The sequence below is a fragment of the Xiphophorus couchianus genome, chromosome 19 (genome assembly GCF_001444195.1).
Source record: "Xiphophorus couchianus chromosome 19, X_couchianus-1.0, whole genome shotgun sequence".
Classification (NCBI taxonomy): domain Eukaryota; kingdom Metazoa; phylum Chordata; class Actinopteri; order Cyprinodontiformes; family Poeciliidae; genus Xiphophorus; species Xiphophorus couchianus.
In genome coordinates, this window is record NC_040246.1 from 15,921,136 (window position 1) to 15,939,801 (window position 18,666).

Genomic DNA, 18,666 nt, shown 5'->3' on the forward strand with positions numbered 1-18,666 from the left:
ACCTCTCCAAGTCCAGCTTCATCAGCTTGTGAACATCAAAGCAGAAGCGGATGTCGGTGACTGTGCAGCTGGGGTAGGCCTCGCTGGTGGGTGAAGGTTTAAAATTGATTATTCCTCCTGGAGAGCTAACTGATAAACATAATAAAGGATTTACATTGACCTAACAAGAAACTAGAGAAGAAAAATGAGTACTGGAAGTGCTTGGTGATGAGTCCCGGGTCTGAGATCTCTCTGGGAATCGAGGTGATCATCAGCGTCCTGGAACCCTGCAACATGAAACACACACCCAGTTTAGCTATTTTGGTGAAAATGTACCATAAAAATTAAATTTGGTACAGAGAATTAAAATGCTGCCATACATAAATTCTTCTAAGAGTGTACATTTTTAGATTTAAAGAAAACTATAAAAGTAGAGCTGTACTGCCAAATAGCATTCATAAACTTATATATTCTTTTCTAATTGAAATTCAAACATTTTTATTACCTTACTTCTTTAACTGTTTAGTTTATGACGGTCTTTGAAAAGAATTGCATCTGAGGAAAAGTTGCTCTCTCAGCTACCAAATCAAGACAGTTTAAGTTGTAAGATGTCTGAGGTTCTAAAGTTCTTACACTGCTTCCCTGTAGCTCAGAGAATAGACTTTAAAATACTTTTGTTAGTTTATAAATTACTGAACAACATAGCACCAAAATACATTCAAGACGTTGTCGTCGTATCGACCTCTCCGGTCTTTTGGTTCTATTCTGCTCTGCATGCCCAGAACCAGAACTAAACTTTCAACTTATATGTACCACAAATCTGGAACAAACTGCCAGAAAACTGCAAAACTGCAGAAACACTGAGTTTCTTTAAATCAAGGCTAAAACCCCACCTGTTTAGAGTAGGTGGAAAATTTATGAATATATTTTATGTGTATTGATGATTTTGATAAAATGTAGTGTTTATTGCTTGTTTCCCCATTGGTGACTATATTATGTTTTTATGGTGTATAGAACTTTGAAATTTCTTGTTGCAGAAATGTTCTGTACAAATAAACTTGAACTTGAGAGATTTCTTGCCAAGTTCAAGTCGCTCCCCGTCTTAGTGGGTGTAAGATCTGGGCTTTGACTGATTATTATTATTATTTCAATCAGTTGTGGGTGGATTTTGGGTCATTGTCATTTTGCATGGTCCTGTTCTACTTTATGCTGGTTTTGTTGTTTAGAGATGATCTTGAGTTTTCCTCAAGCACTCTCTGATACCGTGTAGAGATCGAGGTGGAGTATGTGATAGTGAGCTGGTCAGATCCTGCTTCCTGTTCCATGCTTCACAGCAGGATCTTAGTTGTTTACATTTATATGCATCACAATCAGCTGTGAGATTATGTGGTTTCAGACAGAAGAAACATTTATTCTCAGACTTTGTCAAAGGGAAAATAGAAAAAACAGCAGCATTAGAAACCATCACACTTCTGGCTTTATCTGGATGAAATCAAAGCTTCTAAGGGCGATTTGATGAGTCAAGAAAAACTCACCTGCAAGAATCACTGCTTCTTTTAAAGTGGTTACTTTTTGCTCATTTAGATAAACCACTATTCGATCAGTCTATCTGAACATTAACTCCTGGAGAGAATCAACATCTTTCACTTGACAGGACAACCATCGGTAGAAAAACTTTGGTGAGAACGCTTCCTGAAAGCCTCTGGCACTAACTCATACGATCTCAAAATGGCAACTTTCATTTTTCTGCATAACAAACTATCCTTAGAAAATAATACAGCACAAGTTTATTGAGCCTGTTGGTTTAGATCATGTGTCAAACTCCAGGCCCACGGGTAAAATCTGGCCACATAAATAGAACTTCAAGACAGCAGGTATGTGCTTAAATATTATTATATTATTTTACATAAAATCAAAAAAGTTTTTATTTGCATACATTGCAATCCTTTCATTTTAAGCTGTACTCATTTAATTGCAGAGAAAGTCAACATATTTTAACAATTTGCAAAGTAGTTTTATCCACACAACTGGCAGAATGCATTTAAGGACATCCGTGATCCTGGTGTGGAAATGAAAATGAATGAGACAACACCTGTTAAGATTAAAGTACAGCCCTCACATCCTGTGGCTAGTTTAAGGCCATTCCAATTCATTCAAAACTTCAAAATAACTTTCAACTTCTATCTCACGGAACACTGGAACTAATGAGATGTGTTTACTGACGTCAAACATTCCCTCTACGGTTGCCAAACCTTCATTAAAGGAAGAGGAACTGAGGATTTTCTTAGTTCTGGTTCACAAAGTTCTATAGTTGTTTTAGCTTCAAGCCGCGTCAACTCCAACTTTCTTCAAAACTGGAACTCTCATTCTCTTTCTTCTTTCTCCAAGTGAAATCGGGCCAACCTTAGCTTTAACTGTGCCTTTAAACGGGAACCCACTGATGACTCCACAGAGAACAGATCGTAACGTGACAGAGTGACCGGTTAACCCTCCTCATTCACACTCCTGGCAGGAGTTTTACTCTCAACCACAGGTTCATGTGCCCTCCCCGAGGCAGGCACAGATGGATCTCCATCCTCTGCATTAACCCAAGATCTTTCATCAACATCAGGGTAAATAAAGACCACCTTGTGACAACAAATGTTCAGCAACAATAGTTCACGCTCAAATCTGTTTTCATGCATTCATCCAGCTTGCCACAAACTCATTCAGGTCAAATGATACCTTGTTTACTTGAACCAGAAAACAATGGTTTTACAGAGCCACAATAACTAATGCTCATTATGATGTGTCAGCCAAAATTTAAAAAAGAAAGGAAACCACACGGACCAATCCGAACATAGGACTGTTGGATCCAGTGAGCCCCCTCTATCCTACTACATCAATAACCACCTTACCTCAGTGTTAGAATTATTATGTTTTGTTATCTTTCTTACATTAGTAGTTTTATATTACTAGTTGTTTTTTATTTTAAGGTTTAGTGTTCTCACCCCAGAGAGGAAGAACTTGTTAAATTGTGTGTAAGACATTACTAACTTTTCCTTGACCTCAAGCATGTTTTTGCAGGTGCTTCTTTAGGAGAACTTCCTGAGATACTCCTTAGTTGCCTCTAATTGTCTGTGTGTAGATTTTAGTTTATGTTTTCCTTCCTTGTTATCAGGGTACCCCCCCTTTTTGTTAAGATCACTCTCTTTCTCTGCTAATAAAAAGACAAGTTCTGCAGCAGAATGGCAGAACTCAAGGAGATCAGCTTGTAGGAGCTTGTAGGTGCCTTCTCAATTCTTGAAAGAATTTGGTTGAAAACTAAATAATGTTGTCTGTGGTTCTTTTTATAGGTTGAGAAAATACCTATCACTCAGAAAACAAAAAAGGACACAAATCAAACTGGATTACTCATCCCACCACATGAGTGGTTCTAAAAACACTTTTCATTCAAAAGATCCCGGACGAGCCCCCACTTGTTACATCTCCAGATGCTGTCCAGGAGATGAGGGAATGTAACAATAAACAATGCTTTGGGAAGAATAAAAAGGCAGAAGGAATGTAGCAAAAATAAGAGTTTAGTAATAAAAACAATGACTTGAGCTTCTTGAAATGAGAAACAAGCAACACCCTTACTCCTCAAACTAGAGTAAAATCAGTTTCAACAATATTCATAGAACGTAAATGAAACCATTAAACCAAACAAAAGCTGCCTCTGAACAAAAACGGAGCAATCAATACTCAGCAGGAACACAAATGTAACCTTCCTATCAAAAGGAAACATCTTCTTAAAAAGAGTAGACAAGCACAATACACACTCCTTCCTGGTCACCAACAAGAACTCCCCACCATGGAGTAACATGAAAAAACATAAACAGGAGGTGCTTGGTAAAATCAGACCCTGAAAGGGTTTAGAAACCCTTCTCAGATTTCAAGGGTTTAGAAATCTATGAAGTAGGCCTATGTTGGAGCTAGATCTGACCCCCTCTGTAGTTTTCTCAGAGCTTAAAGGTGACCTATTCTGCTATAATTAACAGGTTTGGACAAAATCATTCCTAGATAATCAAATTTTAGTCTGGTCAGTTCTGCTGATTTTGATCTCATTTCACAATGAACTGTTTAGGGCCTTCTTGTCCCTTTACACCCAAATAAGATGTTGCTGGCCATGACCGCAAAGTCAATGTCTACACTTGCACATGAAAATGGCTGCAAACAGATGCACAATAACACATGTACAGCTAGATGTCTCTACCTGCAACATGTAAACTTCAGACAAAAAATGCCACCCTGCAAGAAGCAGTGACCGCCTTTTTGTGATTACACCAACAGCTGTTTGCATGCCATCATTAGATAAAGGGCAAGATGGACCACTAATTAATGAATGATGGGGAGAGTAAGAAAAGAAAATTTGAAGTAAAAAATAACTAATTCTTGATTTTGTTTTTTCTTGACATTGATTGTTCTTGTAATCTCTAATTTGAGTGCACATTTTATGTCGATTCCAAATATATCCTGAGAAATATACATAATAACTACTTTAGGCTAATTTTAAAACAATACACTACTAAATGTTTTATGAAGGTTGCTGGTACATAACATAAGTTAATATCTCAGATTACATTGAAAGCAAGCTAAGTCTATGTCTTCCATTTAGGTAGGTGTAAAATACAAATGAAGGCACAGAGGGGAAGTGGTTTTCTTGTAGGGATTGATGTGATGTGATGCTGACAGACCTTTTCATCATCTCTGTGTTCCAGCCTTGCAGAGTGGTGAGCCATGGACAGCACAGTGATGATAAAGTACACCAGAGCAAAGACGCTGTGCAGCCAAAGAAAGTTGTCCCTTTGAAGCACACAAATAACTCAACAGTTACAGATACTTTTTTTAATACCTCTGGTTTGTTTCATGAGGTGTGATGTCATCCATGTTGTCTCTCACTTACTTTGCGCTAACATTAGCAAGTGTTGTTCTTCCAAAGTCCTCGGGACTGTTTCCTGTAGAAATAATGCCACATGACATACATTTCAATTTTGTCATAGCTTAAAAGGAAAATCCCACCACTCTTGTCTAGAGGGAGAGGTGCAATTAAAGCAAACTCATGTTCAGCTATATGAATTTTACACAATGTCCTCACGTCAGCCATGTCTGGTTTAATTTGGGCCAACCTTTGTTTGCCATTGCTATGGCAGCCTGCGTTAGTTTATTTAACAGAGGGTGACACATCAGTCCATAAGACGACAGCTAGTAGAAACCATCTCAGTTCCCCACAGAACCCATAAAAGGTCCCTGCCTTCATCCTGTTGTGCTTCCTACAAAATAAACACACAGCTGCCAGAAAGGATTTCTGTTGCTATTTAGCAGCTGGTTATGCGCTTCAGCCCGCTCCTAACACCTGCCTGTGTGGACCAATAGGAAATGAAGCCATTTCTATTCTAGCCTGGGTTGCCTTCTCACCAGCATGTCAAAAGCCTTAGATTATATATATAGAGCAGGATCTTTATTTTAAGTTTTAATCCTCACTTTAACTTTTCCACATTTTGTCCTGTTACAACCACAAGCTTACATGTATTTTACTGGGATTTTACGTGATAAGACACAAAATAGCCCCCCAATTCTGAAGACGAAGGAAGTAGATACATGGTTATCAAATTTTACAAATAAAAATCTGAGAAGGGTGACCTGCATTTTCCTTCTGAGTCAGCCGTGTCACTGTAATTATGTTTTAGGGGTGAGACACATGTAGAAACTGGAATTTATGCTAATAAAATGATAACATTCAGTGAAATTTGATGGAGAGAGAACCTTTCAGCAACAATTATGCCAAAGAAAGTTGAATTTAGGTTTGAGCTTTTGACTCATTCTAATACATGGACTTTAATCAGAATCTGCCCTTTGCTACTCTAGCTATATGTTTAGAGTACTTTTGCAGTTAAAAAGAAACCCCTCCACCCTTAGTCTCAAATCTTTTTTCATCCTCCATCAGGTTTTCCGCTACGGTTGCCCTACATTTAACTTCATCCACCTTCCCATTAATTCTGACCAGCTGCTGAAGAATTTTCCACAGCTGCTACGTCAATGTTTTATGGTGGGAATGGTGCGTTTAGGGTGATGTACAGCGTTCCTTGCATAATTGCCTAACAACCCATCGTACCCTGGAGGTTCCCGGAGAAGTTGACCGGCAGGATTACAGCCAAGGAGAGCAGGGAAACCACCGTCATGAGCAGCATTATGTGACGCTGGAAGGACAGGTACGTGACTGCGTCGATGCCGCATTTACTGCAGATCTCCTCGTCCCTGCACACATAAAATATATGGATGAAATGCCTATCCAAAATATACACTTTTCAGAACTGAAAGCAAGTTCTTGAAACTGTTTGAGTTAACAAAGATGAAGTTCTCACATGGCCAAATTCATGTTTTAAGGATAAAAAAAAAAAATTAGTTTACAGTCCAGGTTTGACAAATGAGTAAAGGATTGCTTTTCAGCTCAATCTAAGGTTTTGGTCTGACAGGCAAATATGATCTATAAACACAGGTGAAGAATATTTCTTTTATTTCTTTAAGATTAACAAATTTCACAGACAAATAAAATAAAAAAGTTTCTTTGTCATCGTCCAGATATTTGCATTTGTCGTAATTTGGTATCATAAGACCACAAACATCCAACAACTCTTACCCAGACTTGGGCTGAGAAAACAATCAACCCGCATTAAAAACATAAAAATAAAAATAATCAAGAAAAAACCCGTTTTATGGTTTGCATTTTAAAAAATCCAGCTATTTTGTTTGCTTCAATAAAATCTTGAAAGTTGTAGTCTTATTATTTGAGCAGATACGATAAATGTCACACAATGTTTTGCATTTAATAAGACAAAAAGGGCCTGCAAGTGCTTTTTATTTGACTATTTTGGCCCTCAGGACAAAAACAACAACAGTTTAACCTAAGTTTAGTGCTTGATAAACATGAACTCTGAAGCTTCAAAGTCAATATGAGTAAAACACTGGTTGTAATATTAAAGCTAAAACATAGAGATTCCTGGGCAGGAAGTTCAGGAAGAAGTGGTAAGCAGTGTGTTCTGGTTTGAATGCAGCCCACACATTGTGAGCTTTCAGGGTGGGTTTGCTTTTCCCTGGAGATCCCTGGGTGAGCCGTTGACATGTGAGCTAAAAACAGCAGCACCCAAACGCCACCACAATACTATGGAAACCATGGATACCATTAAAAGAACCATTTTACAGGCTAAAACAGCCATGTGCAGTCAGCCTTGAGTTAATGCAAACATCCAGCAGAAAGCCACATAAACCCAGCTAGGGTTACTGAGCTGCTAAAAGAGCTGTAACCTAGACTTTATGTTGGATGGTGACATCAGCTGAGATTAGAAGGGTATGAAAATAATTTCAGAACAAACTTCTGTGTCTTAACTTACTTCATATGGTAAAGAGATGAAAGCCACAAGCAGAAGCCCTGGAATGAGAAGAGAATAACAAAACAGATGATAAACAACACGCTACATGTGGCAACATGCGGGGACTCTGCATGAGGACTGCAGGGTGACACGGAGATTTAATGGGTCTAGGCTGGCGCTGTAATCAGTTTACTGCCGCCTCGGCTCTGTGTGGGCACAGGCCTCTGACTCCTGTCTGATTCTTCGACTTACAGTGTTATAAACAGGCAGGGAGTGACTTCAGTCTGTCACACAGGTGTCATGGGGAGTCATAGACAGTTCGGCTGAGTCACGATCCAAACAGTTGGGGCCACGCCATCTTGGGCAAACCGGGCCTCATTATGAAAAACTCAGCATGCAGCAGTTTTTAGGCTTGAAAATAGATTCAGCAAATTAACAGTGACACATTGGTTTACTGTAAATAAACCTGTGTGAGACTGGTTGTCTGTGCAGTATCTTTGGTATTGATAATGATAGTATTTCTTAAAAATATTGTGCAGGGTGATGATGGCTGGACTCCACTAGTCTCCCCCTCATTCTATCACATTTGTTTACCCTAATTATAGTTTTACTGACTCAAAGATAGTGGTGCAGTAGGAAAACAGGCCTTTACTACCTTATAAGCATCAACTTGCTGCTATACTTTCACACTCGTGATGATCTGATAGGGTTCAATTTGTCATTGGATGGTGTCCATAACCTTCTGCCAACTAACACAAGTTCATGTTAGAGTGAGAACATATATATTTTTAACCTGCATTTGTACAATTCAAATTTTAAAACACTAAATAGATGGTCAAATGTGCAGTGATTCAAAGATGGAAACTGTCCATAATTGTGGTTCCATGTTTTAAAACACTATGCATGCTGGGTAAAAAGCAATTAGAAGCTTATTTGAGCAATTAAAAACCTCTAGAACTTATATTTATAAAAAATAACTTTTTTTCTTGACTTCCCAGTTTGTTGTAGCAGATGGCTGCTCATACTGAGCCAGGTTCTGGTTCTGCTGGAGTTTCTTCCTGTTAAAGGGAAAATTTTTAAATCCAGATTACACCAGTTGTTTTTGTTCATTAGTGAACAAAAAGAATCATAAACATCAAGGAACAGACAGAACAGGAAGAAAGTTGTGGAGAAGTTTAAAGCCAGGTTGGGTTAAAAATGTTATCCCAGGATTTATACATTTCAGCACTCGGCATAAATGTGGAACCACTTCCTGTTAGATAAGATCAAACTTAAACTTTTTACCTACATGCAAAATGCTGTATGTGAAAACTAACACTACAAATCAGCCTAAGAATATCATCCCCACTGTTAAACATGGTGGAGGTACCATACTGCTGTGTGGATACTTTTCTTCAACAGTGACAGGGAAGGCGATAGGAATTGATTTGTAAGATAAACGGTGCTAAATGCAGGAATGTGCTGGAGTTAAAATCAAGCTGGACAACAGCCTAAACTATGCAGTCAGAGCTACAATGTACCGATGAGATCAAAGCATATTCATGTGTTAGGATGGAAAAGGTTTAGAGAAAATGTTATTTGAGAATTTTTGGGAAGAGGTAAAAGTTGATGTTGAAAGAAATCTAGATGTGAAAAGCTGATGGAGACAGGTTCCATGTGACCCGCATCTCTAATTATCCTGGAATGTGTGATTATGGAGTTTTTCTTATTTTAACAAGCAACACACTTTGGAAAATATAAAAGTTCTTATTGCTTCAAAATGATGCACTTCTTATTGTTGGTGTCTCTCATAAAATCCACATAAAAACATTTAAGTTTAGGGCTTTTGCCATAAAAATAATTTAAAATAGAAACCCTTTAAACCTTTAAACATACACGCGTACACTTTTTGTTGCGCCGCTGAACTAAATCTGTTTTTATTTTGTTCCTGTTATTAATGAAACAAAGAAAAGTGTAAAACAAACAAAATAAAGAATTCATTTAGCCCCCAGCAATAACTTTTTAGATGGTAATTATGGCCTCTCTTGTTACCATGAAAAAGCGTTTCAATAATCTTTAATAAATTAAGTGACTTCTGAGGTTATGTTTTCTCAAATAAAATGGGTCATTTGGTTTTAGCTTCATCATGGTCAATGGCTCTAAAACTTACCATGTCCTTTGTCTCAGAGTCGGAGGGGCTGGACTCTGAGGGAGATTTTTCTTTTTCACTCGGTTCTCCATAAAACAGGGATGTAAGACTAAAGGGGACAAGACGGAACAAAACAACATGTTTAACTGTCACTTATGACCTATCATTGCCCCAAATAAACAAGCATTAATTGCCATGGGCTTTGGAGTCTGGAGGACATCAAAAACAAGCATGTGACAAAGTAAGTGGATATCAATCCTTAGGCTTCACCACTGACTATTCAGCTGAATGTCAAATTAGGCAGCATGATTCAATTACATTAAAGAAGGGCCGCTTGGCAAAATGCACAGATGCTGCCTGCCTGCTCGAACTGTGAAGCGTCCACCGGTCAGGCAGGATTAATCAAACCCACGATGTAGGGTGCTGAATGAGCAAGAAAACCCACAGAGCAGACTCACTCCACAACTTTAAATCATCCTCCAAATACTGACTGAACAGTGGGAACACTGCATATGTCGATCACCTCATTCTGGTAAAATGCATGTTTAATATTACCAATTAAAAGAGAATAAATAAAATATAAAAATCCATTTAATTTTCACTTACAGTGAAGAAACACAAAAGATGAATATACAACGAAAAGATACTACTTCAGTACCCCCATATTTGGAAAACTCCAAAGCACCTTATTCTAAAATTATACAGTGTAGTAAAGGACTGCATGTGCCATCTTTGTCTGGCAGCAGAGGGAGCCGTTCCACTGAGCACAATTTCTCCCATCTTGAACATTTGGACGAGCCTCAGGCTGCAGAGTATATCAGATTTTTCTGATTAGGGTGGCGAATGAGGGATTTACCTGTCATTCTCCATAACCAGAGCCAAACGACCGTAGTCCCACGCAGCCTTCCTCAGACAAGAAAAGATGAGCAATAACAACTGCAACACAAAAAACAGAAATGATTTCAGAGCTTCTGGGAAATCAGATATCCTCAGTCAAACACTTTGTTCATATAAGCTCCGGCTCAAGTGTCTCCATAATGTGTGACCAAGGCGCTGCCTCCAAAATCTCCGTCTTGCATTCAGGAAATTCAAACATTTGACATGTTGGAGCAACAAAGAGCCATCCTCCTTTTCCCTGTACTTTCTCGTGTATGGTTGTCTTGGAAACTATCAGAACCGGGTCAGCGTGAACGCATGCCATGCAGCTATGTCAGATCAGAGTGGTCAGCTGCAAAAAATAAACCGGGATAACCTCAAATGGATGTCAAGCAGTTTGTCTCAAGCACTTTTTAAAAAACAAAACCTATTCACTCAGTACAGTTGAAAAGTGGAGTTAAGTGGTATCCACGGACATAACTGAAAGGTCATGGATGAACGATGATGAATGCAAATTGAGTAAAAGTGCTGATGAGCTTTTGATTTTAATGGCAGCATTAAATCATCTCCTCTTCTGAGCCTATTTAGACAGCTGTGTTAATGGAGAAAAGCACCCATAAATGTTGAACGATTCAATCTTTAAGCAATGAAAGCACAGCAGAGGCCCCTGGATGAATGATGGGCTAACGTTTATCCTCCTAGTACTTTTCTCCTCCCTCGTCATTAAACATTTTCCTGTTTCGAAGTGTGGTTCTCCTCTATAACTCCCGCGCATATTTTATTCAGTGTGATGATGGGATTAATGCCGAGGCGTCCTCCTGTCACCTGGAGGGAAACACACGTTGACTCATGCCCGTCATTAGGAGACGGCGTTCGAACCCTCTCTGTTGGCTCGACAACCCAGCAGTCATAAAATGAGCCAATTAAAAGATGGAGGCTGCTGATCGAGAGCGGAGATCAAGACTGACGAGGCCTGACAGTGGAACTGAGCCGGCTGACAGCTCCAAGTGGAAGTCTATTATTATCTGGAAAGCTGCAACAGAAACAGCACACCCGTGTTTGTAAATAATGCACAAACTCGATTCCCAAAAGTATATTTAACTTGACATGTGTGACAAGAATGTGATGTATTTGCATTTCTGTTTATGGACATGATTATGGGGACCAAAATCTCAGATCAAATTGAGTGGAGCTGGGTTAAAATTAGAAACTCTTTTGTCATAAACCTAAACTTGCTCACATGATGTCACATTAACGTGTATTTTGGGGGATTTATGCAAAATTCCAACAAAAAAGTAGGACATATTTGTAAGGTGGAAGGCTAGTGGGTGCATGATTACAGAATGTAAATGGATGCCTCTCATATATGAGGCATGCATTTACATTCAGTCCCTCTGAATCAATACGTTATAGAAAAAGCTTTTTTCATAGAATTACAATTAATCTTTTGGGGTTTGTTTCTGCAGTTTTGGATATCTAGAGACTCAAATAAAAATGTGAGGCCCATTCGTCTTTGCAAAGTAGTTGAGTCTAGACATATAGTTTTGCCACAATCCTCAACTGGACTTTGACTGGGCCATTCTAGCATGTGAACATACAGTACTTAAAGCCACTCTGTTGTAGCTCTAGCTGTATATTTAAGGTTGTTATCCTGCTGTGCTGGAAGATAAATTTCTGCCACAATCTCTTTTGCAGTCTGTGAAGCTGTTTCTTCCTGGATTGTCCTGCATTTAGATCCATCCAGCTTTAGCATTGACTAACTTCACCATTTCTGCTAAAGAAGAGCATCAATTCTGCACTAATCTTTTTTCAGAATAATTTCCCACGTTTGCTATGTCACCATATTTTCTGGCAAACTTCAAACAAGACCTTTTTACATTATTTTTTAATAGAGCATTTGTTCTTGTTCTTCTATTATGGTCAGAATTATAGAGTGCAAAGTTTACATCTCCCCTGTCAACAGATTCTTTCACCTAAGCTGTGAATCTCTGCAGCTCCTCCCAAGCTCTACCTTTGACTTGGTTTTAATGATGCTGTTTTTTCACCATGTTCTCTAAACAGTCTAAATATACATTACACATAGATGGATTCCATTTATTAATTAGTTGGAGATTGCATTGGATTTGATTTAGGGGTACCAGAGTAAAAGGGGCTGAATACAAACACATGCCACACTTTTCAGAGTCATATTTGTAATAAATGTTGAAAACGATTCCTTCCACTTTACTTTTTTGCAGTCACATAAAATAGATATTGACCTTTTAATTGTAACATGATCAAATGTTGAAGTTGAAGTGTGTGAATACTTTTCGAAACACTGTTACCCTGGGACATAAATCTTATTTCTGTATTTGAAACTAGAGACATAAATTATATTGAAAATATGCACAATATTAAAACTGCAAGGGACCGTTAGGAAATGCAATATTTGTTTTCTATTATATTCCAAAAGTGTTGGGTGGAGCCTCACTGCAGTCGATGCAGACATAATTTCGTCCAAGTTGCTAAAGGTCACAGAAAGTGGTGATGGCAGCATCGTAATGACGAGAAGCGAAGCTCTCAGAGGAATAACACATGATCTCTATTAGAAAGTCTAAATCGGTTTCTCAAAAACAAAACTATGCTCATCCATCACACTCTTCTTGTCTGCTTGCATTGGTCTGTTTGTGATATGTGAACAAGGTGATGGCAGCTTCAGACATATTTAGAAACATTGCTATCAGCCAAATCTGTCGAAGGTGCAGCGGTGGACAAAGGCAAAATTATTTAAAGAGTTTTAAAGAGATTAATTCTACTTCTGATTATGTTTTAAAAAATAAAATTATTTTCAGTTAACAGAAACTGTGATTTCTGTTAACTCTTCGAGTCATTTGACAAGTCCTCAAAAAGGCCAGAAACTCAAATCTGTCTCCCAAGTCTCCCAGCAGACTGACTTGGTCACTGCTGTGATGGAAACTCATGTTGTTCAACTCAGTTTGTTAACTCTAACGCCACCATAACCAGTTCTGTAGCTTCTGATCTCTAACTAAATTTCCTAGGAATTCAGGTAGCTCTAAGATCAGAACCTGATGGCAATTTTTTTACTAACCTTTATGAATATTTCAACATTATGAAGTAAAGTGAGTAGGTCAATTTTATTTATCCAGCACCTTTCACAGACAAAAATCCCAAAGTCCATCAAATGGAAACCTACAAGCAGGAAACATCAGTCTTTGGATGAAGGGCCTTCAGTAAACAACAAAGAGACTGCACACTATTTGTTGGTAGTCCATACATTTTCAGCAGTTACAGGCCAACAAAGAAAACCTGTAAAATTTATATCTTCCCAGAACATCAAGAGCAATGTTTTATGGTAAGAATAGACAAATATTGGGTTATTTGGTCACATTGACATAAAAAATGTTTGAGGGGGTCAAGACAAGGCTTCCAAATCAAATAATTATGTATCAACTCTTGTATAAGGCAGTGACAGTAAGATGATAACCAAGTTCCATTTAGTATAATTAAGACCAAAAAGTACTTCCAAATTCAGTAAGTACCCCAAGACAACAGCTGGAAGGTTAAAACTTAGGCACTTCTGAAAATGCCCAAACTTCGATCCTATTATAAATCTATGGATTATACTTAAAAGTGTGAGCCATACTAGCAGACCATCCAATTTGAAAATACTCCACCATTTCTGATAGAGTAACTGGTCAAATATCCAACCAGCTTCATGCAAGAAGCTTTTTGATTTCTTCAAAAATCAAGTTGTCTCTCTGCAACCTGATAAGTGTCAGTTATCCAAATATTAGTAGGGGTGTATGAATATATGTGACCCTACAAGTATAATTTTGACACTAGGTAGACTGTAAACAATGCATTCAAACCAAATATATATGAAGTTGTTTGTTGTATTATCAGTCTGTCCATTTTTATCACCACTGCATATATCATAGGGGATCTATTATGGAAAATGTAGATTTTTCCTCTTACATTTGGGTCTCATCTGCTTCTAAAAACAACACAAACACCTAAAAAATCCCCCTTGTGTTTCTTGGCAATAAGTTAATAACTTTTGATGTCTGGAAAAGGAGCCATTTCAAAAACCTCTAAACTGTTAAGCCACATTCGACAGACACTGATCCGTTACCTAGCAACCCAAGCAGAGCTCCAACACATTTGGTCAGCTAATCTAACCGCTGTATGCGCTGTACAATGACTGCTGGAAAAGACAAGTGTTTTGTTGCTGACTCACTATTCAGAAACCACTTGATGCATTCTCGTTGGTTGTGCAGGTGGCTCTACTTCTGCTTTTCGAAGATGTGCTGCTGTATAATTATGAAGCCATTTTCATGTGAGATGCAAGCTGTTGAGATGGGAGCGTGGCCAGCAGCAGTTTATTTAGATTTAAAGTGACAAGGGACCCTAAAACAGCTCATTCTGAAAGATGCTCAAAATAGGCAGAACTGAGCAGACCAAAATCTCATTATCTAACAATGATTTGGTTCAAAAAATGTAATGAGCATATTTCAAACATCCCACAGATCTATCCTAACTTGTTTACGGAAGCATAATAGGTCATCTGTAGAATTAAATTAGTGTTTTCCACTTGTTATATTACATAAAGCACCAGTTTTCAGAAAACTAGGAAATGCTGCTATTGGACAGATGAGTGAACAGACTTCTTGGTGAGAGTGTATGAGAGTCTGTACCATCCAAAGCACCGCATTTATGAAGAGGACCGTGGGCACCCCACCAAATGGCAGGCCCTGGAGGACGCTGTTGCGAGAGTGAGAGCGGAAGCATTGCTCTGCTGTGCTGTTTTCCTCCGCCGACGGTTGCAGGAATCTCAAGACATCCAGCTCAACATGCCGCAGCGCCACAGGGGGCGCCCTGGTCTCCAACAGCTCTGACGACTCCATCAGGACTGGATCATATCTAACAGAGGAGACAGACAAAAGGTAGACATAAATGCACATTCTTCCTTTTGTGTTAACTTAGGTGAGGCAATGACAAGAAGAAGTTTATGAATATGCATTTATATTGCAGGAGAATATTTCATAACAAAAATAAATAAAGCATAGATTCTTTACTCAAAAATTTATTAAAATCCATCATTCACAAAAGACAGATTCACCAAACTGCACAATAGACATTTTTATGCAATAGATTAGTCACAGCGAAAAGGGATGTTTAGTAGCAAGTGGTGAAAGTGTGAATGATTTTTTTAATTAGCAAGTGGCACTTTATGTAAGTGGAGTTAGTACCAGAGCATTAAGCGTCATGGTCCGTTAGCAGCAACTGAGCTGTGCTGGGCGTTTTATTTAACAAATTAAACTAGAGCTCCTTCAAGTACATAAAATGCCGACTTACACAGCGATGGCTATTGTAAAACCTAGATGCTCCAATAAGCACCACTTACTAAAAATACAGCATTTACAATGTTTTTTTTCTGGCTCGTATTTTTTTGTACAGTAGGCAGACAGGAAGGAGGGTGAGGAAGACATGCGGTAAAGGTCGTCGGGACCGGGAGTCGAACCCGCGACGTCCGCGTCAAGGACTAAGGCCTCCAAACGTGGGGCGTGCTAACCCCCTGCGCCACCACAGCATGCCCCAGCATTTACAATGTTACAGACAGAGGATGTTATTTAAAAGTAGAAAACAGATTATTAACCTCGAGCAGGTGTTAGAATCTGTTTTTCCACATTTTGTAACAATAAAACAAGGAACCTCAGTCAATTTGATCTGAATCTATGAGACACATCAGACAGGTTAGAGAGTAAGGCATTTAGAGGTTCAAAGCAGGGTAGCGGACATGCAGAGATGTGGAAGTAGGAAGTCTGAACTAATGATGCACATCGACTTCAACAAACAGCCAGAGTTACAATGGAATGGTTTATTTCAAAGATCCAAAAACGGCCAAGTCAAAGTCCAGACATAAATAAAGTCCAAGTTCACAGTGCTTCTCCATCCAGTCTGATTGAGCTTCTAGTGTAAAAGAAAGATATGTGTGACACACCCTAATAAACTTATAGCTGTAATCCTAATTACATTGTGACTCCTTCATAATTTTGCAGATTCCCATTTGTCAAAAACTTTGCAAACCACATGCTTTACAAATAATGTGCTGGTCTATCAAAAGAGATCCCAGTAAAAGTCCCAAATTTAAGATCAGTGATTTCTTAAAAGTGAATCAGCCATTGTGAAAAGTAAAATTTATTCTCAAGGGTGAAAAATCTAGAAACACTGTGTCCTCATTAGCTCTTTATGTCAGTTATTTCAGGCTATGAAAGCCTGAAAACATATTCAGTGTATTAACAGATTGTTGTCAGAGCCTTGCATTGGTCAGTGCCGTGACCACAGAGCTGAGGTCTGAACCATCTGTCCTCCAGCAGCACATGCTAATCTCACTTTCAATCAATACATTACCGACCCACAGCTGCCCGGCTTGTGTACCTTCCTCAGTGAATAAACAGAGGCAATGGAGCAGCAGCACAGTTCAGACAAAGCTCTGCATCAATACAGCAAATTCACTTGACTGTTATGACATCAGCTAGATCAGATCAGATTTCACAATGAAAATATAGATTGCTCTTCATAGTAAATTCGCAGGTCACCCTGGAGCAGTAAATGTCAGCTAAAACTATCTCAATCCTGCAAGTTAGCACATTGTGACTCAAGGTCTTCAAGCCTGCCTCCTATTATTGAACAAACTGTTGGCGTGTTTCATCACTAAAACAATGACGTCGCTTCCTAAGGGCGTTTGCCATACTTTTGAGAATGAACTATAACTTGGCATTTGTTGTGCAACTGAAGCCCCAGCAGAAGAAACAATGTAGGAGGAGAGCTTATCAAGGAGAGAAGAACAAAAATACAACACAGTAGAGAATAAGAGGCTCCTTCTGCTCCACTGTGAGCTCCTTCGCATCTCCTATTGAGAAATGGGATTGCAAACAGTCAATATTCAGATACTGAACCTCCCTGTGGAGATGACAGGAAGGAGATTCCCAGTGGGCACATCTGAAGGCAAATCTATAACAAGCTAGTCTATAGAGTTGTTTCCATAGAAACACTTTAAATTAACCTAAATATGAAATTCCAAGTGTTTACACATATACATTAATAAATTTAACTTGATAACTGAAGCCTGTGCAAATGCCTGTTGGAAAAGCGTTTATTTTAACTTTCCACCACTTTCAAGACGAGATTTAAAAATTGGTAAACGTATAGAATCCTCCAAGACAAACATAAATATTTCTTTGAGTTATATTGGCATTCAATATAGCCTCCCATAACATGCTAAATTATGTCAAAATCTATTCACGGCAACTCTTAGAAGATTTTTTTACTGAGGTTAATCAAATTTACCATCTAATTTTAGAACACTTTAGCTCCACCCACAAACAGAAAGTGACATACTTCATATAATTTTTACACTGATGTCATGTACTTAAAACATTTCAGGAAGTCAACCACTCTGAATTGTAGTCCCGACCATTCCTTGGCAACCCCCCCACTTTGTTAGATTTTCTGACACTTTCACTGAATGTTAATTTTTAGGCTTGTGAACAGCGCCACCTATTGACCAGCTAATGTTACGGTGAGCTTGGCCATAAACACTTTGAGTTGGTGGTGATCAAAAACCTTGATTTCAAAACACTGAAGGGTTAAATAGTAAGTAACGTAAATCTCACTATGTAGCATCTTATGTATGACAGTATTGAATCTGAAAATGCTTCTCAATGCAGCAAAACAGACACGAAGCATTAGAAAGGATTGAGGAAATTATAAAACAAGTTTTTTATTTACAGTGCTAAACCTAATTTTATTTATTTTATTGAGTCTTATCTTTATAAATATCAGCTTCAGACAGAATTATTCTCATATTATCAATGTTCCTGTTAACCAGAAGGGCGCAAACAAAACCCAGAGCAGCTGTGTGAACAGTAACGTGAAGTGACAGCAGCTAAATCAAACAGAAATCGCGCCTTATTGAGGAGGATAAACATAATTATGTAGCTGTAACCTGGAAACATGCTGAGCCTTAACAGAGTCATCCAGAACGTTTTCTGCTCCTGCTGATACTTGCTTTGCTTTCTGCTGTCTGTGATGAGAACAGAGGACTCCTTCATCCCCCTCCTTTAGAGATAGACAGGCTGCTGTGCGATACAAGCCAGCTCAATACACGCTTCACACAGCATCTGTGTAAATGCCACAGCATGATTCAGCACTTCCATGCAAAGATACTGTTCCCCATCTCATCCCCTCATGTACAGTATGAACACTCCAACAAGCTCATGCTGATCCATTTCT

The 18,666-nt window shown here is 38.6% G+C and overlaps 1 protein-coding gene across 4 annotated transcripts in view; it reads right to left on the reverse strand.

The window, feature by feature from the left end:
• The window catches only part of tmem63c (transmembrane protein 63C), a 40,032-nt gene that overhangs the window by 9,764 nt on the left and 11,602 nt on the right, over nt 1-18,666 (reverse strand). For 3 of the 4 annotated variants that reach the window (XM_028001185.1, XM_028001186.1, XM_028001187.1), the window contains exons 2-10: nt 15,066-15,291; nt 10,352-10,431; nt 9,517-9,604; nt 7,389-7,426; nt 6,113-6,255; nt 4,904-4,955; nt 4,695-4,803; nt 193-266; nt 3-83 (exon numbers count right to left, since the gene is read on the reverse strand). In XM_028001185.1, coding sequence (XP_027856986.1) covers nt 3-83; nt 193-266; nt 4,695-4,803; nt 4,904-4,955; nt 6,113-6,255; nt 7,389-7,426; nt 9,517-9,604; nt 10,352-10,431; nt 15,066-15,275 — 875 coding nt within the window. In that variant the 5' untranslated portion in view covers nt 15,276-15,291. Of the gene's footprint in view, nt 1-2; nt 84-192; nt 267-4,694; nt 4,804-4,903; nt 4,956-6,112; nt 6,256-7,388; nt 7,427-9,516; nt 9,605-10,351; nt 10,432-14,608; nt 14,719-15,065; nt 15,292-18,666 lie in introns of those variants that run through there. The other variant, XM_028001188.1, reaches the window with a different exon arrangement.